The sequence below is a fragment of the Falco punctatus genome, assembly GCF_963210335.1.
Source record: "Falco punctatus genome assembly, chromosome: 17".
NCBI lineage: Eukaryota > Metazoa > Chordata > Aves > Falconiformes > Falconidae > Falco > Falco punctatus.
The window spans coordinates 2,477,034-2,502,484 of record NC_137597.1 but is presented as its reverse complement, the minus strand read 5'-3'; the positions used below and the strand labels follow the sequence as shown (position 1 = coordinate 2,502,484).

Genomic DNA, 25,451 nt, shown 5'->3' with positions numbered 1-25,451 from the left:
CTTGCAAGTTCCCTTGCCCATTCAGCACAAAGTCAGCCAAACATTGCCCATAATCATTCAAACGCTTTTTTTTTTTCCCCCCACAGCGGAAAACTAGGTGCGCTCCCACGATCCATTACTAGTGCACAGTGGTAAGCACACCGGTGTCACTCCTGAGCTAGATACCTTTTGAAACGCTCTGGCAAAATTCAAAGATACCTGTCTAGACTTGAGGCAGCAGCTCAGATGCCCGTGACTCAGCACAGGACCCCGGCACAGACCCAGGACCCTGCCCTACCCCTCCAGCTGCCAGCACTGGTTCCTACAGCCACAAGGCAACTCGGGCATCCTCACCTCGGCACACCCAGACACACCCCCACAGAACACACAGAGCAAATTTTAGTGCATTAACAAGCTCTGTTCTCTATCATCTCCCACAACGCAAGGATTATTATTCTGGGAAACTGAGGCTGAAGAGACCCGTGGGTTTAGCTTGGAAATGACCCTTTGCCAGAGGATGATTTCCAGCTGAAATATCAGACCTGCAGGCTGTGGCACTTGGGCATGTCTGCATTGCAAACAGCCTTCCTTCAAAGAAAGGCAGAGAAACCTGGCTTGCCAAACCTCTGCAGACCTGGTGTGTGTGCGTTATCCCCATCTGTCTGCAAAATAACAGCTAGTTAACCCGCTTTTCGCAGCTTTTTCTCTGAACCACAGAGCATTCAGTGTCCCTTTCCCACAGGTACAAGGCAGAAACCACCTTTGCACACCCGTGCAGCAGCTGACACGCTTGCACAGCTCGGTGCAGCAGACTCCTACCTAACCTACCTAACTGGGACTCCGAGCCATCACATTATCACAGTTTACTGAGCTCTGCAGTTAGCAGCAGCCGAGTGCACTGCCCACGCACACGCCTGGTCCCAGCCATGAAGCATGAGAAAGGCACGCATGGCGTTGCTGCACATCAGCAGAGGCGCAGGTCCTGCGTTACTCTACCTCGTGTGACCGCGCCAGGAGTTCGTTGCAAACAAGCCGGACCAGCCGCTGGCTTCAGGGCTCCTCAGCCTAAAAGGCTCACTCTGATCTGCAGAACTGGGTTTGCTGAAGGAGATGGAATGAAGTTGAGCCTGTCTGGATTTGGATAGGTGACTCGAGATCCTGGATGGACTAAGAGACCCAACCTCCCGTTCACATCAAGCTTCCAGGAACCAAATGTCCCAGCCTGCAGAGTCCACACCACGCGGCAGTGTGCTAACCCAGAATGGCAGTGCTACAAGCAAGGCGAGCTTTGTTGGAAGACAAAAATTATTTTTAGATTATCAGACTAACAGGAAAACCAAAAAGACCAGCTTTGAGGAATGTCAGGCTGTGAGAACTGGGCTGTGGCAAACTTCTCCACCAGAAGCAGCAGAAAAGCTTTCTGGTGCTACCTTAGGGAAGCACAGCTTCCAGGAAAGAGCTTCCCAAGTCTCCTGCAACATCCAGAGAGGACAACGCTGCACTCCAGTGTCATTCTAACACCCCTGAAGCCTCAGGAAGGCCAGCTCCTAGAAACAGCACCATGAACAGGGTGTGGGAGCAGCAGCGCTTCTTAAAAAGTAGAATTCACTTCTTGGTCTTGCGACTTTATGTCATGTTGGCTGAGGAAGCAAGAAACCAAATCCTTGAAGATAAAGAGGTCACTTTGGAGGGACTGTGTTTGTGACAGGTACGAATTATTCCCTTGCCTGGAATTCTGTATGCCTTTTAGCCTGCTTATTTCACATTCCTTCAGGGTTTTTTTCCAACATCACTAGTAAAACCCTTTTGACTGATAAGGGAATAAAAAGTACTGGCAGGAACACGAAGGTGCCGGTTACAGCGGTGGCAGAGGAGGAGTACGCAGCAGCCAGATATGAGCAGCTCAGTCACCAGCGGTGAACACACCGCGCCAACCTGAGCCCAGACTTGTCACTCGCAATCAGCACCTAACGAGGACAACGCAGCCTTTACAGCCATGCACTTGTATTTCCACTCCCAGGTTCATCCCGGTCAGTTCCCAGATGTTGACAAGCATTCCTGAGGATCCACTGGTGTATTAAATTACAACAGAAAGTTTCCCCAACAAAGTCATTTTCAAGCTGAAGGTGCATTTCCTATTTGCACTTAGCTTCAAACCAAACATGTGGCCAAATATTTTTACAGCTCTTGGTGGCTGAATAGGGCAGATGCAAACCAGCCTCTTCCCATAGTACGAGCTTTCACAGTAGGACAAGTGCTTTCATGGCAGGTTCTCAGGCTGCCAAATGCCAGGAACCTCTAGTCAAATGATGCCTTGACTCGTTATACCTATTTCCAGGTGTCTCAGGGTTGTACCTCCATTGCAGAGTGGCTGGAGAAGGATTTCTGCTTCTTTGGATCAATTTGGCACAAGAGAACAGAGGCAACCAGAGAAACACAACCGTGTTGAACCAACCAGTACCCAGTGCCTCTCCTGCACATTGAACCAACCAGTACCCAGTGCCTCTCCTGCACAGCTCCGGGGGGTGCCACAGCCAAGACATACATCTAAGAGCACTGACACCTTTAAATGCTGATTGCTCAGACAGTGCTTGAGTTTATCTGTCTCATCCCCCTCAGGGGACTAACACTAACAGCTGCCCCCACAGTAGGAAAACTGTTCCCAAGATAGGGCAGGTAGTGCAATTTAAATCAATTAGTCTTTAGTTTAGGTTGAAGGGTTACCAGATTAGAGCCTCTCATGACAAAATACTTCCAGGCTGCCAAGTTAAATGTCTGCAAACCAAAGAATTTCAACTTTTAAATTATTCCTAAGCATACAGCAATTCCATTTTTTTTCCCCTTCCCTCAAGACTTAAAAAAAAAAAGCTACTGCCTGTTCAGCCTCAAGTAGAGCAGGCAGTATAAACTAGGCTCCACCTTCAAAGCTATTCCAGAAGCATTAACAAGGATGAAAAATGAAGCAAGTTTTAAGCAGAATTCCCCAAAATCTGCTCAGATGTTGGGAGTTTACACCTTCCACCCAAGCAAATCCCAAACCATATGACAACAGCAGGGCTCCTGCTGCAGCCTGCAGCCAGCTACAGCAAGACTGTCTGAAACCAGCAGCTTGCAGGGAATCTCTTTCCCTTTAGCAGGCAGGTTTTCTTTTGTTATTGCCTCTTCTCCCATTTGCCAAGATGTCTGCACCTCTCCTCCAGCTGGCACGGATTTTAATAGAGATGGCATCAAGAAGGGCTTGGGAATATCTGTGTGTTCCTGCTATGGCTTCTTGGGTGCTCAGCACTGCAGCTACAGCACTTGTGGTCAGATGTGAAAACGTTTAACGCTCCACAGACTCAGCTCTTCCACCCTGGGAGGAACACAAAATCTCATTTTTATTTTCCACAGCCACCTTTCATATTCCCTGTATTAAGGTGCCATGATTTGAAAGCTTCAGTGTCCCAAAACAGCAGTGTTAAGCCCAGAGTCCCAACAGCAGGAATTCAGAAGAGACTTTTGAACACAGCCCCTCTGGCTTTTATTTCTCATACTCATATTTGCTGTCATTTCCTCCTTAGATTATCTTAAAATAATCTGCTTCTCCAGCAGGCAATGCTGAACTTGTACTACCTGTCATTTGACTGACAAAACAGTATCAGATACAATTATGCCATGACAACACAGTCAATTTGGTTATACAACACTAATTCAAACCACACTCATTTAACTCCTTCCCTTCTCTTTTCCAACGCCCCCCATGCTTCAGTGGCAGCTTAGCAGAGCAGCGATCCACGCTCTTGGAGGTTGCTCACCCTGTTTCTTCAAGGAGACCAGCAGAAGTAGGAAATGGTGACCCACATCCTCTAACCCCCTCTCCTTACCAACACACGACCCAGAACTGGCTCCTACAGCAGACACTGCTGGCAGTCACAGCTACAAGGGCCAAGCAGTAAGTCATCACCTCCTCTGGGATGTTATTCCTAAAGGAGTTTTTCTCGACGTTCCAGGTCCTCACTCAGACTCACCCTCTGCTCCTGCAAGAGCCATCCAGACAAGATGCCTCATTAAGCAGTCATTTAAAAACGTCTGCCCTCCAGCTCCGTAATCATTTGCTGGGAGCTCCTGCTGGGGTGGCAGCTGCTTGCTGATGAGACAGCCAACGTCAGACATGGTCTCATCTCAACCGCTCAGGAGAAAAAATTAAAAAATCAAAACCATTAACATTGCCCATATCTATTCTGAGATACTGTAGTACATCCTCCCACACAGCATAAGGCTTTTTCAGGGGCCTCTTTCACTTTACACCTCTGATCTTACCCCCCACTTCAGACAAGGTCCACAATCATTTGCATTTTGCTCTTACTTTCCAGCCCTAGCTTCAACATCTCCAGGTCTCACTTCTGTTCTTTGAAGCTCACAACTTCTCTAAGCAATTTGCAGATGTCGGCACCGCACAAGCGGCTATTCTCCTTTCTCCAACTCACTGGAGTGGCTGTAAAGGGTTTGCATAAAGAAATCCATATTGTATCTACTTTGTAAACAGCTTTTAATCTTCACCTTTTGTTACCTCCTCTCATGCAGCTTCATTTACTCCGATGCATGGTGTTTATGCTTACAGCGTGGCTTAAACCTTCAGTCAAGTACATTTAGTCGGGGGAGGGGGGGAGAAAAGAGTAGGAATTTAAATGCTACTGAAACAATGCTCCAACCTACAGAAAACTGATGCTTCGCATCAGAAATTAAGATGAAGAGTGCAAGTGGATAGAGTTACATTGAAATTCTTACGGACTCTGCAGGGAAAGCACCCAGCCTCCGGGATCACAGGCAGGGACCAGACGGGGAGCTACAGAGTTCAAAACTCATGAAACACGACGCTGTATCTCACTGGGTTCAAAAAACTATGAGAGTCGGAGCATTACTGGGACATTCCTCACTGTAAAAGGAAAAGCAAACCTTTCCTTTTTGCTCCGATTAGCACAGCTACACAGGGATCACATTTCGTCACAAGAAACCAAGGCTGACCTAAGCAGGGATGTTGTAACTCCATGGAAAAATTGTTTCAGAAGTCTTAACTTCTCTTTTTCCCAAGTTAGCAGCGAGGAACCTATTTACCCCACAGCTCTGCTTGCACACTCTAGGCACAAAGGACAACTAATCTGTCACAAAGCATTTGCTGCTTTTTGACGTAGTGGCTTGCCCCACTCCATCGATGCACACTCCGCAAGAATTTAGTGAAGCCCTGGTACCTCAACACATCCTTCAGCCAGCAACCCCTCCCTCCAGAGACCATCCGGAGCCAGGAGCCCCCGGTGCTTCCCCCAGACCACCCGAATAACACCCCAAGCCCAGAGGGGAAAGCTTGGCACCCTCAGACAGCGCCGAACGCCCTTCTGCTCAAAGGGTGGCGAGCCCTGTGTGAGGTCCTGCAGCCAGACCCCTTTTCCCTCTGGAGGAGGAAGGGAGAGGGGAGGGAGCCCGAGCAGCCTTCGAGCTGTACTAGTCCTGGCCCTGCGACAGCGATGCATACAAAGGAGGGAAATTATCATCCAACCACTTCCCCCCAGGAAGCCAGAGGCTTTCCTGCAGCAGGAGATGGGAAGCCACGCAGCTTGGCATGTCGACGCGCTGGAGATTACAGGGAAGAGAGCAACAACCAAAACACAGCTCGGAATGGGAATTACAAGTCTATGCAGCTGCACTCTGGATAAAATGCTTGCTCTTAAACCAATTACTTCCTAATTCACCCTGCCTGGGAAACAAGGAAGGTAGGTCAAAGACTCACCTACCTCTCCCAAACACAAGCATCCAGTTCACTGCTGAAGATATTAACAAGCTTATTTTAAGCGCTTTTTTTCCTAGAGCCATATCAAAACTGCACTGAAGTGTACTTCAGGTGAATTTTTTTCCTTCCCCGCCCCCAAATTAAGGGGAAAAGCCCTGCAGCATCTGAAAGTTTCTGAAGAGAAACCAGGTCACTGCTGAAACAAATTCTTACTAGATACACAGAAGTGATGCACCTGGAATATCCATTAAAGTACAAGCGAGCAAGACAAAAATTAACAGACTGACATGTTTCTGATTTCTAGCCTCTAGAGGAGAGCATGCACAGCTTGTAACTACAGCAACAGCCCGCATCAGCTCTAAAAATCTCAGCAGGGGTTTGGCAGAAACTTTGCCAGACCATTCCTGAGGCAGGGTGATGCCGCAACCCTTGCTGAACTCCGAAATCCACTGGAATTTCTCAGCGTTTCAAATATCCCCTCTCAAACAGCTCAGGAATAACCCCAGACATTGCACTTGAAAAGCTGGAAGCCGCAGGGCTGAGCAGACCTGGGAAGCCCACGCAACCCTCTCGTGCTAAGGTGCTGCTATGAAGTGATGCTGAATCACCTGGCTCTGGTTAGAGCCCACCTGCAAACCCCAAACGCCACCAACCTCCCCTCCAACAGACTAAAAAGGGGCCAAATCAACAGTACAACAAAGCTGAGGAGTCCAGCCCCTAAAATACCAGGGGAGGCATTGCAAGCACAGAGGAGGAGCTAGCCAAATCATCATAAACCCCAGTGGATCTCTCCCTGATGAAACAGATGTTTCCTTTTGTCAACATTTATCCAACATCCCACCCTCACAAGTGAACGCGAATGCTTCCCCTCGTACATCAACACACTCCTCAGGCAGTTCTCCACAGTGCTGCCCTCCTGGTTTGTATTCCACCTGGACAGGCTCTTGGACAGCCCGGACACCCTCCTGCAGCCCTCGTATCCATGCAACTGCACTTCTAGAAAGCTGAACTGAGAGGTCTCCATCCTCTCTGCCGCTTCCCTCCTGGTTTCCAGCCTCATCAGGCCAAATTCAAATCCTGACATCCCCACCTTCTTGTGTAAGTATTTCTAAGCAAGGGCAAGCTGCCATCCCTGCTAACAGTCATCCCATCTCCCCTTGTTGTGATCTTTTCTGTCCAGGCACCCAGGAATGCTCTTGGATATCCCAAGGCCAAGAGGGATTCAACAAGCTACGGACTCAAAAGCAGCGAGTGTGCTGCGCTGGGAACCAGGAAAAGGGGGAAAAGCATTAGAGAAAGGAGCAGCAGCATCGTACCACTGAACCTCAAAAATACAACTAGAAAAAGCAACAGGAACCTGGACAGCTTAGGTCAACACTTTTACAAGAATAACCACACACTGGAAAAAATATACGAACAAAATAGGGCATGTGGGCTGAGTAAAGCTTAACCTTGGAGGTAACAAGAGCCAGTGTTATAGGACAAGTCACCCGAAGTTGTCACCGCCTCTGGATGAAATAAGAACGGAGGGCTGTTAAAGGAATGCCATTTTGAAAACATAACACGAGCTCTAGGATCAATTCAACCACTTTTTGAACAGAACACAGCATCCTGCTCTGCCTGCTGGCTTACCTGGGCTGCCACTCACACAGGTTCCACCCCCTAGAAGGTACCTGGAAGATGCTCAGGCACAGCCACAGCCCCGGAGGAGGGTTTCCCAACACCCAACGTGGAGATGAGCGATGCAAGAGCCACAGCTGGGTGGCTCTGGCCAGTCCAGCCCACAAACCGCCCCGTGGTACCCACCACGGAGCTGCATGCTGCCACTCTGCTTTCACGTGCTCACAACAGGTCACAGGCTCTTTGTGCCGCACGCCATTGCGTTTACTTTCCATATGAAACTAATAACATCCTCATATGAAAAAATCAGGGAAATAATTAGTCTTACATATATCATTCAGCCATTCAATAGGCCTTAAAGCATTGTTGCATAAGCCAGAGAAATTAAGACTTGAAACCATAAAACTGTAAATGCCTCAGTGATGAAAGTTAACCCCTGAGCACCCAAGCATTACGTTTTATAAGCTTTTTTTCTTTTTGTCCTGAAACCATTAAGGCATTAACCTTGTTTCACTTCAAAGCCTTTGAACACATAAGGATTGCCTTTAAAGCTTCTGCAGAGATTTTTACCAGGTGCCTTACAAGAGAAAGCCTTCAAGCACTTGGCACAGCGACCACCTCCACGCAGGGCAGTGCCGAGGCCACCGTGCAGCTATCAATCCAGGAGAGCACGCCAAGGCGCCGGTGCCAGCACGGGGAGAGACTACCAACCGACTTAATTCCCAGCATTTAACGCAGACATCGTACCACATCGCAGCCTAACAGCAGCGAGAGACTGGGAAACGCTGGGTTCAAAGCGCCAGCTCCACTTCATGCTGCAACGTGGTTAAAAACACCCCGTGACCATTCAGAAGACCGAGATATTCCCAAGGAATTCCACACCAGTCCTGCCGACCACCGGGCCAGCAGCTGGCCACCTGCCAAAGCGCTGCCACCTACACACAGATCTGAGTGACCATGGACATCACCGAGAAATTGCTTAAGGAGTTACAGTAACATGCACAAAATCAGGCAATTACAGAATTAAAGATTTTAAGGAAGTTTTTTCTTGATAGGATGAATGATGGAAACTGGGAAAAGGGAAAAAAGGCTGGTCTTGGAAGGCAGGCAGATTGGGTTTTCCCCCCCCTTCTTGCAGGGCTGTTGCATTAAGTCTTAACCACCATGTAAGTCTGCAGAAGCACAGCTAAGTGAGAGGACAACTGGTTTACAACCACTTGTAACTGTGAAGCAGACAAACAGCAGCTGTTGATGTTCACTCCTCAAGCACCTCACCTTGTTCTAAATCTACAAGACCATAAACGTCAAAGCAACGACTCCAGGAGCAAGTCTCCTGGGGAATGCAGGACACTGGTCCTACAGGGAGTAGGCTTCTGCACCCCAAAGGCTGCAACAGGATGTGGGAGACAGCACAAACATCCTCAACTTTGACAACGTCCCCTTTTTACCTTTGATGAAAAATAATTTCTTGTGCAAAAAAAAAAAAAAAAAAAACCAAACAAAACCACCCTATTTTCATCCACAGCCAGGTTCAAATAAAAGGTCAGACCGAATTTAGGAGAGGGCTACTAACAGCAGCGCTGCCTAATCCCAACTCTGCAGCACAGCCACCACTGGCACAGGGAAGAAGCAGCGCTGTCAGGACTGAAAGTGCTGAGAGCCACAAACCCAAACACACGAGAAAACACTTCCCTGATGGAAACGCAGCTTTCCATTCCCACCACAAAGTGGCCAACTGGTCCAGGGGTGCTAACTGTAAATACCAGCCATGCCCTTCTCCTCCATGAAGCCAGCACCAGCTACACTCATGGTAGGACACCGTAACAACAGCACCAATGCTGGCAACCCGTGTCCTCAATGCTCAGCAAGGGAGACCCAAACTCCCTCCTCCCCAACCAAACTGTTCCAATTCTTTCCAAAATCGGCTGCAAACACCTTATCCCTCTTCAGGAAAAAGCCCCTCCGCTGCAGTTTGAGCTACACAGCGAAGAGCCAGCCTGGGACTTCAGGTTTGCAGTTGTTTTTGCAGCTCTTTGAACAACACTCCTGGGAGTGTTTTAAACTAATTGCGCCTGCTGTTGAGCAGCGTGGACTCAAGACACCCACTGATAAGCAACACGTTGCCGCAGTGTGTCTTTTGGCTGAAGATCAAATGAACGTCTCTCCTGGCTGGGTCTCCTGGGCACCTCTTTCTCACCAACAGCTCCTTATGTTCAGACCTATGTTTTTATGTTCTTTACATTCAGACGGAAGTTTAATCATGAGGAGCAGCTTCCAGCAAAGCACTGCAGCGCATCACAAACGTGGCAAACACCTTCCCTAACCTGTTGTGAGAGTCATCCTGAAGGTGCATCCACGGCTTTTTCATCCTCCAAATACCATGGAGTAACACAGCAGTACCAATCCTTCTCGGGCAGGGTTCACACAAGCTGATGCTCTCTGGGATATGGGTTAAAAAAGGCACCATCTGGTCTGCTCGGTTACTGGCATGCGTGGAAGGCAACAGAGAAACAGCCAAGCAAGGCCTATAAAATGGGAGTTCTATCTGAAAGCAACAGATGACTTGGAAGGGGTGGGAACAGTGGGAAGAGAGGGGTTTGGAAAAGATTTTCATTAGCCTAGTCTCTCAAGTATCAAGTTTCTTCTTGTGATGTGACTGTTTTTAAAAAAAAGTCAAACATCCCCTGAATTTCATGCAGGGACAACAGTCCAGAGTTGTTAAAAACACTTATCAAAATAAGCAGCTGGGTAGGGAACAGACTGTTAGTTCCCCCGCTGAGGGAAAAGCTCATTCCTCAAACACGAGGGAGCTCGTGGTGGACGGAGACCCCAAAACACAAAACTACAGGAGGCTGAGCTCCACCGGCGCCTCGGCTTGCCCCAGAATTCAGATCCTGCTCGGTGTTTGTTTTTAAAGATAACCCAGCCAGTGCCACCCTGGTAACGAGAGAAGGTTAAACGAGGCAGAGAAGTTACCAAACACCAACTGAGAAAACATGAAATAAGAGACAGGCATCGGATCGCCGCCATGGCTGGTACTGCGGGGGAACAAAAGGTGACGGCACGGAGGCGTGGTATTACCCCAGCCTCACCACCCAGTCTGCAAAGAGCATACTAGAAAAATAATCAGCATCTGTCAGTCATTTCAGATGCAAACCCTGTGTAAGTCACTAAAAGACCACTCTTCAACCCTGCCGGTGTGAGGAGCGAGCATCTCATGCATCTGAAGTGGGGAGCATTGTGTCTTTACACCTATAGTTACTCAAAACTTAAAAAAAAAAAAAGCCATGGTCTAATTAAAAAATTCTTCTTCACAGCACACCCTCCTCTTCCAAGAAAAGTTATTTCAGTGCTCTGCCTCAATTTAATGAAACTTGAACCATGTCCAGAGGGCTCTTGGAGGATAAGATGAAATCCCAATTCCCCAGCCAGTCGCTCCATCTGCAGCTGAGCTGTGTGTTATAAATTATCTGTCCTCAGCTCCCAGCGCCGGGCCCAAACACACTGTCTGTCTTTACACAAGCACACGATGTGCACGCCACCCAGGTGACACCAGGCAGAGAAGTCCCATCCCACAGCTGGCTAATGGCATGGGATGTGACATCGGGCAGAAAACAGAACTTTGCACCTACGCAGCACCCAGCGTGGTGGCGTGACGGTCTCTTTTTCCAAGCTGCAGTTGCCCTGATTAAATCACAGCTGACACCTCAAAAAACAACCGAAGGTTAAGTCACCCTGAAGAATGATTGTTTCTTAGATAAGAAACACTTTGCCTGCCCCGCATTTGTTTTCGGTGGATGAAGGGCAGAACTGAAATTCAAGCAGAAGGCACACAGATCCTGCATCAGATGCTCAGGTGGGAAAACGTGCCTGTGAGCTGCAGCTCTGACACCTGAAGACAGGGAAATACCAGCACCAAGCCAGATACCACCTCCACCTCAGCAGAGGACAAGTGCATTGGGATCTCTAAGAAGTCCAAAGCACAGCCAAGAAGTGCCACGTCTTCAGAGAGAAGATCTGACCCGTTATCAAATAGTTTCAGGCGTTCTCTGCAGGGAAGCGGTCACCAGATGGCTGCGATGCTTCTGCGTGAAGATCACGATGTCTCTGATACCAAGAGCACCTTTCACAACCCGAGCTGGGAGTCAGGCACCCAACTGATCTCCTCACAGCTCCCACAGGTTGCCCCTGCAAGCTAATTGGCTCAAGGTATTTAATTTTTGTCTTACGAAAACGCAACACGGGGCTGAGCCCAACTGCTGCATGCGTGAGGAAAAAAGTCATCACGTGGCCATGAGTCACAATACCGACACCGTGTACCTCGGAGAGCTGGCGGGGGAAATGCTCCAGATCGCTCAGGGATCAGAGAGGACAACAGCTCCCTGCAGGTCCCCCAGGCAGGGTCCCGACGTCAGCTCCAGCTGTTAGCAAAACACAACCTCGCCAAGTACCAGCGCTGCCAAAGCTTTGGTGAATTTGAGGGGGGGGAAAAAGGTTGGAAAAAAAAAAAATCAGTCTCAGAAAAAAGTTGAGGCCTCCAGGAGCAGCAAAGCTTGCAGCTTGCTTGGTTAGTTATGTAGATGAAGGCTATTTTAGAACAAACTTATGCTTTTAATTATTTCTGCATGAATTGGCAGGACTGCTTCAACGTAATTACACAGAGCATCTAAACCCAGTAAAATTGTAACAGGCTGAATAACGGTGTGTTTTAGGCATGAAGGGCTCAACGCTGCCTGCACTGGCACAGCCGGAGCCACAGAAACGCCGTTTGCACAGGCCAGTCCCAGCAGGGAAGCGAAACTGGCTGGATTTGGCAACAGGACAACTTTGCGCATCCTGCAACGAGCTTTGTCACTCAGTACCACACAGAACCCGTCTGAGACGCAGCCCAGCATGACACACCAGGCCTTCTGAAAGGCACTGGAGAGCGGAGCTCAGGGTACAGGCTAGCACCTAAACTAACCAGGAAGAGTTCCTGTGCCCTCCTCCATTTTGGCTGCTCATCCCAACTGGAAAAATCCCACAGGTCTCCACATCAGCAGAATCACATGCCTGTGCCTGCAGAGCTGCGTTTTCCTGGAGGCAAATTAGGAGAGGCAGTGTTTAGGATGGGGATTTGTGCGAGGACTCCCAGGCTGTTCCCAACCTCCCAGGAGCACTGGCTTTTGTTGGAGAAAAGTGTTTACCTGCCAGTGCGAACTGGGGCGTGCAGTCATTCAAACCATACCCAGTTCAAGACGAGCCACTGCTGGCACTCGCACACAAAAACAATTCCATCACACGGGTAGGGGTTGGCACGACCTTGGTCAGTCGCTATTCAGCGCTCAGGTTTACTTTCATAAAAAACCCCAAAGCTGAGGAGTTGCTCAACACGCAGAATTGTGAAAGGGAAACATTGTGAAGTGACTTGAAGTCCCCAAGGAGAAGCAACCACACAAACAGCTCCAGGATTACCCTTACCCCAACGACCCCAAGAGCTATCAGACTACTGAGATCGCCTCCGCCAGCAGCCAAAACACCTCTGCGACACAAGATGCTGTGACAATGGAGTCAGAGCACCTCCGGGAAGAACGGAGTGTGCAGCTGAAGTCTCCTCTCCTTCCTCCTCTGTCCAAAAAAAGATGATGCTTATAGAAGAGGAGGGGAAGTCAAATGCACCAAAAAACTCCCGATTTTGGGTCTGTCACTAATTCACCAAGCTCTCCTAACACCCAGGCTGGGTTAACAGCAGAGCTGGGAAAGAACAGCCACCGTGGGTACAAGCACGACCCTTTTCTTAGCCTACATAATTCTGCAAAGCCCAAACTAGGGCAGTTATTTTAACAGAGCTGGGGAAGAACGTATGGACTCCAAACCTCATCTATAAAGAAATAAATTTCCTCTAAACTTCACCGCATCAGCAGTACCGCAAGAGGCTCACTCCAGTTACATAAACCACCGCATGATCTCTTACAACCAGTTAACAATACCAGACACTACATATCCCAGACCTTTTAATACCATGTTATGAAAAAAAAACCCAAGTGCTTGCTCAAACAATGGAACAAACCTCATGAATTTCGCCACCAGGCTCTGGATGTATTACTGAAAGGACATTTGTTCCCACTGCAGGTATTTTTCTTCTGGCAACTAACTGTTCTGCTCTACCCGCACATTAACAGGGCTGCATGTAGGGAGAGCACATTTCAGCCTTCCCTTTGATCACCAGGAATCATTACACTAATTCTTAAAACTAGAAGACCATGACATTTGGGAGAGATTGCAGTTAAGCACCTGCCGGTCAAGGCCAGGTGCAAACCTGATCTGAGATAAGTTGGTGGGTTTTTTTTCCCCAAACAAGAGTAGATACAGATCACTATTCCAGTGTCACTCTGTGTGCAAGTCCAATTATTCCAGACGAGCTTCTCCAGAGTAACAACGTGCGCAAGCCCTTACCTGAGGACATGCTGAGAAGCACAGCAATCAGGTATTTTGCTGCCATCCAAAGTCAACAGCAGACCAAAAGGCAGCTGCTGCTTGTACTTTTAAAAGCTTCACCTGGTCTCTAATGCATTGAATCCAATTACTGTCCAGCCTTTGGGATACTCCCTCCATTCTGTCATTTGCTGACAAGGACAGGCAGCCTCAGACCCAAAGCCCTTAGTGCCTTCTCAGTATCACCACAAAGAACTCAACACTGAAAAAAAAAACCAACCCAAAACCCTGACATAAAAAAATATGAAGAAATATTCCACCCAGAGGATTTGCAAGGATTGCTTACTAACACCAAAACAAACACCTGGAGAATAAAGTAGCATCTTGACACGCAGCCAAGAAGTTTTCTACATACACACATGATCGCCAACCTCAGAGCACCTCTTGCAAGGGTACAAGCGAAACCAGGTTAAATGGAAAAGAAAAACTATTCTTAGGACAAGGACCACTTGGGAAGCAGAATTGTTTGTTAATACACCCTGTTCTACAGGAGACACTCAACACAGTTGTTCTGGTCCTCACGAACTCAATCCGTCTTCCCCAAGGTGGAAATCATCGGTGTAACAAAAACAGCCCACAACCCAGACATTGGAAAAGGCAAACCTACATGGCCAGATGGTCCACCTACCAGCCCACAATGTGCTGCCTGGTCCTGAGCTCACAGAAAGCTGCAAAGAAAGGGCACAGAAGTCATCCTGTACCCGGCAGACTTTAGAGACAGGCAGCTTTTGCCTCCTCTGCGCTCTCATTATCACCCACAAGAACTTCTAAAGACCAAAATGTGGACCAAACACAGCATAAGTTCTCTGCTAAAGAGAATCTGTAGTTCTTCTGAAGAGAAATATTCCATTCAGCTCTTCTCAAAATCCACGAATGCATTTTAGCTGGAAAAAGTCAAAATACAAGAGAAGTGACGCTTGCTTTCTCAGGAAGCCTGCACACACAGCGACTGCAGCGGGGCAACACCACCACCGCCGGTTTCGTACTCCTGCAAGCTCTGCAAAACCAGCTCAGCTACGGCAGAGCATGCCAAACTGAAATCATCTTCCATGCAAAGTCAGATCCTATCAGAGGATCTGTGGCAGCGCCAGGCACAGAGCACGCAGCGTAATTAGCATACCCCTGCCCAGGCAGCTCGCACACCAGCGTGGGCACTTCTGGTTCGAGAAACACGGGCACCCAGGGGCTGCTTTCACCCAACTACCTGATAAAAGGACTTAACTCCAGTACCCCATAATAAGCAAAAACCTTAACAGCCAAGCCCCAATGATACAATCTCTCTATTCAACTAAGAACACAAGTGCTCCCTTCCTTCTCTGTCCCATGAAGGAGAAGATGAAAGGACACCTACACCAGCCCAAGGAGCACCTTCTGCTCTCAGAGCCCCAGCCCAAAACCACCGGGGAGGGGCCGTCCCCATGCAGCAGCCCGGGGGGAGCACCGGTAACATCCAGGCTCAGAAGGGTTATTTCAGCAGGCAGCTGGCTCAGAAAAGCCCCCCCTCAAGAAAGCAGCACACTCCCCTCACCCCCCCACGGGAGCAGGGCAGGCAGCCACCTCCCCTCTCACCCAAAGAGGGATGGGGGACCCAACGCCGGGTGAAGTGACAGGACCAGACCTGGGGACTTCACATGGAGCTGAGCCTTCGCCAGCAACACAAAGGCAAAGCTGCCTCTCAGAGTGGCCTTGTCCACAGGCCCCCCCAAGATGACCCAGGGAGACCTCCAGAGCACTGAGTCCTCTTCACGCCTCCCCAGGGATCCCTCAGGCCTCTCAGGACCCTCCCCAGCACCCTTCACCACCCCTTGCCATCTAAAGATCTTTTAACCTTGTGGACCCCCTCCTCACTCCCCTCCTCTCCCCAAAGTCACCCTCGGAGGCCCCTAAAGCCATTCTGAGCCCTGGCAAGGCCCAATCCCCTGCCCAGGGGCTCCTTCACCCTCTCCAAGCCCCAAAGACCCCCAAAGGTCTCAGCCCTCCCCTCTCTGCAGAGCTCCCTCTGCTTTCCCAACACCCCCGTCCACTCCCCCCCTCCCCTGCATCCCGCAGACACCCCCCCACCTCACTGAAACCGCATGCACCCTGCGGCACTAGACACCAGCCTCCACCGGGCTCACCCCCCCCACACAAGCCCACTCCTGAGGCCGGGAGACCCTCATTCCCCCCCCCCCGGGACCCTCCCCAGAGCCCTCCCCCCACCCCCCCCGAAGCCCCTCACGGCCCAGAGCCCTCCCCCACACCCCACCCCCGAAGCCCCTCACCGCCCAGAGCCCTCCCCCACACCCCACCCCCGAAGCCCCTCACGGCCCAGAGCCCTCCCCCCCACCCCCACCCCCCGAAGCCCCTCACGGCCCAGAGCCCTCCCCCCCACCCCCACCCCCCGAAGCCCCTCACGGCCCAGAGCCCTCCCCCCCACCCCCACCCCCCGAAGCCCCTCACGGCCCAGAGCCCTCCCCCCCACCCCCACCCCCCGAAGCCCCTCACGGCCCAGAGCCCTCCCCCCCACCCCCACCCCCCGAAGCCCCTCACGGCCCAGAGCCCTCCCCCCCACCCCCACCCCCCGAAGCCCCTCACGGCCCAGAGCCCTCCCCCCCACCCCCACCCCCCGAAGCCCCTCACCGCCCAGAGCCCTGCCCCCCACCCCCACCCCCGAAGCCCCTCACCGCCCAGAGCCCTGCCCCCCACCCACCCCCGAAGCCCCTCACCGCCCAGAGCCCTGCCCCCCACCCACCCCCGAAGCCCCTCACCGCCCAGAGCCCTGCCCCCCACCCACCCCCGAAGCCCCTCACCGCCCAGAGCCCTGCCCCCCACCCACCCCCGAAGCCCCTCACCGCCCAGAGTCGTCGTGGCCACCCCCGGCCCCTCCTCACCGAGCAGCAGCAGCTTCACCTCATCTTCCTCCCGGGACCCTCCCATCCCCCGAGGCCCCTCACCGCTGAAACCCTCATGCTGTAGACCCCGGCTCCTCCTCACCGAGCAGTAGCAGCTTCACCTCATCCCCCCCGGGGATCCCCCCCAGACCCCCTCCGCAGCCGCCCCTGGCTCCTCCTCACCGAGCAGCAGCAGCTTCACTTCCTTGGCCGCCTTCTCGCCGTCCTCCCGCAGGTTGCGGTCGATCATCTTGCTCCGCTCCACCGCCGCCTTGTCCTCGGCGCTCAGCGTACAGCCCATGGCGGCGGCGGGGAAGGCCGGCAGGCGGCCCGGCCGCCGGCAGCGCGATGGGAGCGGGGCCGGTGCGGGATTGCGCCTCTCGCCTGCCTCGGCCCGGGCGGCTCCCTGAGGCGGCGCCGGATATCCGGTCACCCGCCCGCGGGGCACGACGGGAAGTGCAGTCCCCGCGCGGCATGCTGGGAGCTGAGGGCGGGGGTTCCGCCCCGGCGCAGCGGGGCATGGCGGGAGCAGAGAGTAGCGCCTTACTTCCGCCTCGGTGGAGTGGGGCATGATGGGAGACGGGAGGTGCGCCCTTCTTCCGCCTCGGTGGAGCGGGGCATGATGGGAGACGGGAGGTGCGCCCTTCTTCCGCCTCGGTGGAGCGGGGCATGATGGGAACTGTAGTCCTCCGGGGGTCGCTGGGGCCTGCGGCTGCCTTGGCCCCACAGCGGCCTCGGCCCCCCCAGCACCACACGGCTGCCTTGGCCCCACAGCAGCCCCACAACAGCCCTGCAGCAGCCTCATAGGGGCCCCACAGTGGCCTCGGCCCCTCCAGCAGCCCCTCAGAGGACCCCCAGCAGCCGCAGCGCCCTGAGCAGCCCCGCACTGGCCCTGGTCCCCCAGCGGCCCTGGCCCCCCAGCAACCCCACAGTGTCCCCGGCCCCCAGGCAGCCCTACAGTGCCTCCCCAGCAGCCTCAGCCCCCCCAGCAGCACCCCAGCAGCCTCCCAGCAGCCCCAGTCCCACAGCAGCCCCACAGTGGCCCTCACCCCCCAGCAACCCCCCAGCAGCCCCCCAGCAGCCCCCCAGCAACCCCAGCCCCCCAGCAGCAGCCCCACAGCAGCCTCCCAGCAGCCCCAGCCCCACAGCAGCTCTACAGTGGCCCTGGACCCCCAGCACCTCCCCAGCAGCCCCAGCCCCCCCAGCAGCACCCCAGCAGCCTCTCAGCAGCCCCAGTCCCACAGCAGCCCCACAGTGGCCCTCACCCCCCAGCAACCCCCCAGCAGCCCCCCAGCAGCCCCCCAGCAACCCCAGCCCCCCAGCAGCAGCCCCACAGCAGCCTCCCAGCAGCCCCAGCCCCACAGCAGCTCTACAGTGGCCCTGGACCCCCAGCACCTCCCCAGCAGCCCCACAGCGACCCCAGCCTCCCAGCAGCCCTACAGTGGCCCCCCCAGCAGCCCCACATTGTGTTTCCAGCCCCACGCCCACTGGCCCTCCGCTGCCCCAGGGGTCTGGGCCTGGGGCGCCAGGGAAGTGAGGGGCCAGGCAGGGGGCCAGGTTTCTGGGCTGGGGAGGGGTCTCAGGGACAATGACAGAGGGGACAACCCATTGCAGGGGACCCAGAGGAGTGGGGCTGCCCCACTCCCAGCCCCACTGCTGGCTATACAGGGCCTGAGGACCCCCTCCTGCAGAGACCCACCACATCAGGACAGCAGTGACCCCAAACCCAGAGCCCCCCGGCTCCCACACTTTGCTGGGATCGTGCCCACCAACCTGCCTCCCTCCAAACCCGGTGGCCCTTCCCAGCAAGTGCCACGGGCCCCCCGCTCCCCCACGGCGGCGCAGACCCCCAGCGAGGCACTCAGACCAGCTGTCCCCTTGCAGCCATGTTTGCCCCCAGACCCTCCCCAGTGCTACAGCTCCAGCTTGGGAGAGGCGACCACTGGCACGAAGAGCCCGTCGCCACCACGCCGCTCCGTCCCCTCCATTGCGTCCTCATCGATCTGCCCTGGGATGCGGAAATCCACAGGGGCCTGGTCCCGCTTGGGGCTGGGGGTGCGAGGCCGGGGCTCGGCAGGACAACCGGTGCCCTGGAGGAACTGGAGGAAGTTCTCCTCGATGGAGCCTTCCCGGCTGGGCAGCCGCAGGTCCTCCTCAGGCGGCTGCTTGAAGAAACACGTGAGAAGCCGGCCCAGCTCGCCCCGGATCTGCCGGTTGAGGCACCCATAGAAGAAAGGGTTGGAGGTAAAGCAGAAGTAGCCCAGCCAAGTGACCACGGTCTCGGCCGCCGGCCCCACCAAGGGCTGGGTGCTCAGGGCGGTGTAGAGGTGGAAGGAAAAGTAGGGCAACCAGCAGAAGAGGAACTGCCCCCCCACGGCAAGCAGGATGGCAGCTGCCTTGCCCCCCCCGAACGTCCTCTGTGGGGTGGTACGAGGGGCTCCCGAGGTGGTGACCATGGTGGAGCGGCTGCTGAGTGACTCGGAGCGGCGTCGCGGCGTCTCCATCCAGGTGGGGAGGGGGCCGTGGTGCATGGCGGCCACCCGCGCCACCTTGAACATGCTGCAGTAGACCACCACGATGATGATGAGGGGCAGGAGGAAGTAGAAGGCGGCAAAGAAGACCACAAAGAACTTGCAGTAGGGACCGCGGCTCCATTGCAAGGAGCAGCCACGGCCAGCGGGCACTGGCGGGCGGTCAGGGGACAACCAGCCCAGCACGGGGACGAGGGAAGTGGCCACGGCTTTGAGCCAGACGCCGACGAGGACACAGGCCACCAGCCCCACCGTCATCCTCACCTCGTAGCGCATGGGGTGCACCACGTAGTAGTAACGCTCCACATTGATGGTGGAGATGGAGAGGATGCACATGCTGATGAAGCAGACGCTGAGGAACAGGTAAACACGGCACATGGCCTCGCCGAAAACCGGGCTGTCGAAGACGGCCGAGCCAGAGAGCATCTCCAGCGGCATCAGCGTGAGGGCGGCCAAGAAGTCCACCAGGCAGAGGTGGAAGACGAAGACAAATTTGCGCAATGCCGGCGTCTTCACGATGACGGTCATGACGGCGGCGTTGCCCACGATGGCTGTCAGGTCGATGAGCAGCATGAAGAAGAGCCCCACCGATTTAGAGGCCACATCTTTGGGTTTGCCGTCAGCTGTGCCGTTGGGGGGCATGGGGCCCGGGGAGGGCTGGAGCACCCGTGCCCCCCTAGAGCCGTTCCAGCCCCACGGGACGGGCAGGGAGGGCTCCATCCTGTGCCACCACGCTGGTGTTCACCGGCCCATCGCCCATCCTCGGGGCGGCCAGCGCGGGGCGGCCGGGCATCGCCAGGGGCTCACATCCTCGCCCACCCTACGCCTGCTGCCGGCCCCAGGTGGTGTGGCGGTGGCACTCAGAGCACCCAAGGGTGCCCCCCGGCCCCGCTCATCTCCCCGCTCCTCGCTGCCAGGCAGCACTGGGCACCTGCAGGGGAGGCAGAGCTGTCAAAGGGGGATGACCCTGGGGGGACCCGTGAGCTCAGTTGTGACCCCCAGATGCAGCCCCCATACCCCCCCGGACCCCTCCATGCCACCCCCCATCAGACCCTTCTCAACCAAAAGCCTGATTTCCCCCAAAAATGAGCAATTCTGGGGCTAAGCCCCCCAAATTCCAACATTTCGACCCAACCCCCCCCAGTGGGATCCTCCACCCAGAGCCTCGGGGCCACGAGGGGTCGCGGGGCGCAGGTGGGGGGGTCACCGGTGCCCTGGACCCCTGGGTTCACTCCTTGCGCTTTGGGGGCTGTGCAAGACCCCCCCACCCCGAGCTGGGCCCTGGGATGGGTGCTGCACCCAAAACCACCCTAATGGGGTACCACTGGCTATGGTGCGGTAGGGGGGCTGGGGGCCACCGCGGAGCCCCCCTCCCCCACGGGTGCTTCCCCAGTGGGGAGGGGGACCCCATCCCCTGCACCCCGGGGAGCCCTGGGGGGGCTGCACTGATGGAAGGGGGATGCAGGCAGCGGGTCCCCCCTTCCCCTCCCCGCCGCCCTCCCCTCCCCGGCGCCCAGGGGTGATGCCGCCGGCTGAGACCCCCCCTCCCACCTCCGGGGGGGTCCCCCGCTCCCCCCAGGCCTCATCCCCGCCCCCGCCCCCCGGGCATCGCCCCGGCGGGGCGGCTCGACCGCGGCACCTACCCTGGGGGGCTGCATGGGGCCGAGGGCGGGGGACCGGGGGGGCGCCCCGGGGCGGGGGGGGGCCCCGGGCCGGGCGGGGATGCTCGGGGCCGGGCGGGGGCCGGGGCGCTGCGGCGAGGGATGCTCCGCACCCGCCCGGCTGCTGGGTCCTAAGCGCCTCCCGCCAGCGCGCCGGTACCCCGGCCCCGGCCGCCCCGGTCCCGCTGGAGCGGCGGCAACCCGGCGGCGGGAGCGGCGGCTGAAGCCCGGCTCTGCCCCCCCGGGATGCGGGATGGAGGGGGGGGGCTGGGTGTCCCCCCCCGGTGCCTGCCCCGCGTGGTGCTTCGGGCCTCAGTTTCCCCAATCGCCCCGCAAAGGGGGTGGTGGGGGGTCGCTGGAGGGGGAGGCTGGGAGGGAGCAGCCTTTTTGTGGGGAGACAAAGCGGGGGGCGGGGGGCGGGGGGGGGGTCGGCCCGGTAGGCACCCGGGGGGGAGGGGGCAGCGGGAGGGAGGGGACAGGTGTCAGATCCGCGGGGGGGGCACAGGGTGGGGAGAGGGAAGGGTGCAGGGGAGTGCACAGGACTGGGGGGGGCGCTCAGAGGGGTCGCAGAGCCCCCCGGCTCTGCCCACTCCCAAGCCCAGTACCCCTTCCCTTGCTACCAGTTCGGCAATGGAGCAACTGGGATCGGGGTAACGCCCCCCCCGCCCAGTGCCTCAGTTTCCCCAGGGCATACGGGGGGCTCCCCACCTCCTCCCGGGGCCGGCATCACCCCAAAAACCTGCGCAAGCCGCGAACTTCCCCCCGCAGTGGCGGGACCCCTGTCCACGCGTGCCTGGGGGGGGGCGGGGGGGGCGGGGGTGGTGTCGAGCAGCCTCCGCCGGGGCGCGGTGCGGGGGGGGGCAGGGGCAGGCGGGCCACGCGTGTCCGTGCCGCAGGGCCCCCCGCGTCACGCGCCCATTGCTAGGTTACGACGGACCCAAAAATAAACCCATCCAAACCAGATTAGAAACGCGGGACCTGGGATGAACCGGCGCCGGGGCCCCCCCGCCCCGCACGCGCCAGGGACCCCCGTGGGCGCACCCACGCTGTCCGGTGTGTGCCCCCCCCCCCCCCCCCGCCTCCATCCCCTGCGTGCTTCCCGGGCCACGTGCAGCAGCTGGGAACGGGAATCGATCCCGCTGCCCGGGGTGGGGGGAACACCTGGGACCCCCTTGTCCTGGTCACTCGTGGGTGCCCACCCTACCCCAGCCTGGATGCCCACCCACCCCGAGTGCCCACCCACCCCACATCCTGGATGCCCACCCCCCATGAGTGCCCACCCACCCCCCCCCCGGGTGCTGGATTCCCAACCCCCCTAGTGCCCACCCCACGCCAGCCTGGATGCCCACCCCCCCCGAGTGCCCACCCCCCCCTCCCCATCCTGGACACCCACTCCCCCTGAGTGCCCCCCTTAGCTGCCCACCCACCCAAGCTCACACCCCACCTGCCCCCACCTCTTCCCTCCCTCCCACCAGCGTTCAACCGCGCTGACACCCCCCCCCCCAGCACCCCGACATTTCGGGGATCCCTCGCAGTGGGGGGGCGCAGACCCCACAAGCCAGGAAGGACCTGGCTTCGAGGAGCATCACACCCCCCCCCGGGTGTCCACAATGGTAGCAGGGGGTCTCCACACCCCCTCGCCCCTGCACACAGGGTGCATCTTGAGAATGGGGGGGTCCTGGGGGTGTTTCTTCTCCCTGGGGAAACTGAGGCAGGGCCCGCGCGGCGCCGGTGACAGCAGATCGATGGCTTTGCTCTTTCCTGCCACCGGCGCATCAATAATTCAGCCTTTGGGGGGGGGGGGGGAGGGGGAGGGGCGAGCCGGACAGGACACAGCCTCATAGACACCCACCAGCTCCCCCTACCCCCCCCCCGCCATGCCCTCCCGCAGCGGGGGGGCAGACACCCCCCAGCCCAGGGACCCCCCCAGCTCCTCTGCTCCCCAACTGCCCTGGCACCGTGCCATGCAGGCCCCCGAAAACACATGCCCAGGGGGTCCTTGTGTGGCCCCAGACCTTGACACCCCCCACCCAGCTCCCCCCAGGGTGGTCCTGTCCCCCCAAAAGGGGCTGGCTGCTGGCCCCCACCCTACAGCCCAGCCAGACCCTGGGGGGCTCGGTGTGGTGGGTGCTGGGGGTGGGGGGCTGCCTTGGCATTATGAGGCTTATGGTGCCCTAGCACCCCAGTATGTCAGCACCCCAGCACCCTGGTGCCCAAGCACCCCACTATCCCAGCACCCTGGCACCACAGCAACCTAACATCCCAGTACCTCAGCACCCCACCACCCTGAGACTGCTGGCACCCCATCATCCTGGCACCCCAGTACCTATTAACTTGGTACCCCAGCACCAAGGCTCTATAACACCCCGGCACCCCAGCACCCCCCTGGCATATCCATACCTCAACACCGCAGCACCCTGGCATACCCGTACCCTGGCACCCCAGCACCCCAGCACCCTGGCATACCCATACCCAGGCACCCCAGTACCCCAGTGCCCTGGCACCCCAGCACCCTGGCATCCCAGCACCCCCCTGGCATATCCATACCCCAGCACCCTGGCACCCTAGCACCCCAGCACCCTGCATACTCATACCCTGGCACTCCAGCACCCTGGCACCCCAGCACCCCAACAGCACCCTGGCATACTCATACCTGAGCATCCCAGTACCCCAGTGTCCTGGCACCCCAGTACCCTGGCACCCCGGCACCCCAGCAGCACCCTAGCACACCTGTACCCCAGCACCCCAGCACCCTGGCACAGCTGACTGGCTCCTCCAGCTGTGCCAGCACATCTGGAGAGCCCCGGCCTGCACGCAGGGTAAGCATGTCTGCACGCGTGTCTCGTGTGCCTGTGGCTGGCTGGGGGACACACGCGTGCCCACATGTATGGTGGGTGCATCTGTGTGCATGCACACGTGTGTGAACCTGGCGTGTTTCACATGCAGGTGACCGGGGTGCACACACGTGTGCGTGTCTCCAGCGTGTGTGTGCACACACTCGTGTGCATGCCTGTGTGTCTGTGTGTGGACACTGACACGCGTGTGCTCCCATGCAGCCCACACGCCTGCAGCCGGGCAGCCGGCACCAATCCTGCCCAGCACGCTGCTGGGGGCATGGTGCTGTGCCAGCTCCCCCCAGGATGCCTGGGACCCCCCGCAGGTCCCCCCCAGGGTGGCACAAGGACAAGGACACCCAGATTCCCCCAGCAGGCTGCCAAGGTCAGCGTGTGGGTGCCACAGCCGGGGCACCCTCGCTGCGGGGGGGTCTGGGTGCTGGGGGGGGCCGGGCTGGCAGCGGGTGCTGGGCAGGGATTAGCACCCGGATTAAAGCGGAGAAATTGAGGACAATCAAAGGACAAAATTCACTGGCAGCCAGCAGTGGGGAGGGGGGTGACGATGGCAGGGGTTGGGGGGACAGCATGGGGTGGCCCCCAATGAGAGGGAGCGCACGCTGGGGCGCAGGGAGCAGCGGGTGGAGGGGGGGCAGGGTTAGGAGCACCCTGGGGACACCCCGCTCCATCTGGCAGGGGGTCCCCTCTAATTACTGCCCACCCCCACCCCCAATAAAAAGCTGCATCATCTCCGCGCGGTTTGTTCCAGCTCCTTTCCCTCTAATTCCAGACCCAAAACCCAGCACAAATGGTTCGTGGCTAAAAATACACCCAGGGCGCAGTGCCACGGCCACGCGTCGGGGGGGCGGGGGGCACCCCCCCCCGGCTGGGCCAGCGGCACCCAGGGGTGCCCCTCCACAGGGACCCCAGGAGGGACCTGTCCCCTCCATCCCGGGGTGGTGGTGGGCTGGGTGGGAGGTCGGAATGGGGGGATTTGGCCTGGAATGGGGGGTCTGGGTCAGTGCCGTGGGTGCGGGTTGGTGCTGTGGGTGCGCGTGGGTGCTATGGGGTGCAGGTGGGTGCTGTGGGGTGCAAGTTGGTGCCGTGGGGTGAGAGTTGGTGCCATGGGGTGCAGGTGAGTGCTGTGGGGTGTGTGTTGGTGCCATGAGTGCGGGTGGGTGCCATGGGTGTGCGTTGGCACTGTGGGGTGCAGGTTGGTGCTGTGGGGTGTGGGTTGGCACTGTGGGGTGCAGGTTGGCACTGTGGGGTGCAGGTTGGTGCCGTGGGGTGTGGGTTGGCACTGTGGGGTGCAGGTTGGTGCTGTGGGGTGCAGGTTGGTGCCATGGGATGTGGGTTGGCGCTGTGGGGTGCGGGTGGGTGCTGTGGGGTGTGTGTTGGTGCCACAGGCGAGGGCTGGTACAACCAGTGGGCACCAGCACAGTGGGAGGGGGCAGGTGCTGGGGCAGCACAGGAAGGTTTGGGCTGGGGCTGGGGCAGGGGTGACGTGGGGTGGGGGTGTGGGTGGGGCTGGGGCTGACACGGGGATGAGGATGGGGATGGGGATGGGATGAGGATGTGGGCAAGGACGAGATGGGATGGGGAAGGGTATGCGGATGGAAAAGGAGATGAGGATGAGGACAGGGATGGGACGGGGATGAGGATGGGGATGGAAGTGGAATGGATGGGATGGGATGGGATGGGATGGGGACAGGGATGGGATG

The 25,451-nt window shown here is 57.0% G+C and overlaps 2 protein-coding genes across 4 annotated transcripts in view; both read right to left on the bottom strand.

Moving 5' to 3' along the window:
* Positions 1 to 17,140, bottom strand: part of GNAI3 (G protein subunit alpha i3) — a 32,875-nt gene extending 15,735 nt beyond the window's left edge. The window contains exon 1 of one of the 3 annotated variants that reach the window (XM_080367354.1): positions 16,891 to 17,140. In XM_080367354.1, coding sequence (XP_080223480.1) covers positions 16,891 to 17,008 — 118 coding nt within the window. In that variant the 5' untranslated portion in view covers positions 17,009 to 17,140. Of the gene's footprint in view, positions 1 to 3,986; positions 4,147 to 16,707; positions 16,723 to 16,890 lie in introns of those variants that run through there. The other 2 variants (XM_080367356.1, XM_080367355.1) reach the window with 2 other exon arrangements.
* Positions 17,141 to 18,089: 949 nt separating this feature from the next.
* Positions 18,090 to 21,282, bottom strand: GPR61 (G protein-coupled receptor 61). The gene is made up of 2 exons (XM_080367491.1): positions 20,882 to 21,282; positions 18,090 to 20,169 (listed from the first exon to the last, which is right to left on the bottom strand). Exon 2 carries the CDS (start codon positions 19,956 to 19,958, stop codon positions 18,621 to 18,623), a length of 1,338 nt encoding a protein of 445 aa, XP_080223617.1. The 5' UTR covers positions 19,959 to 20,169; positions 20,882 to 21,282; the 3' UTR covers positions 18,090 to 18,620.
* Positions 21,283 to 25,451: the final 4,169 nt, after the last annotated feature.

Excerpts from the sequence above, each read along its gene's own strand:
- GPR61 (XM_080367491.1), bottom strand. The coding sequence starts at position 19,958 with ATGGAGCCCTCCCTGCCCGTCCCGTGGGGCTGGAACGGCTCTAGGGGG.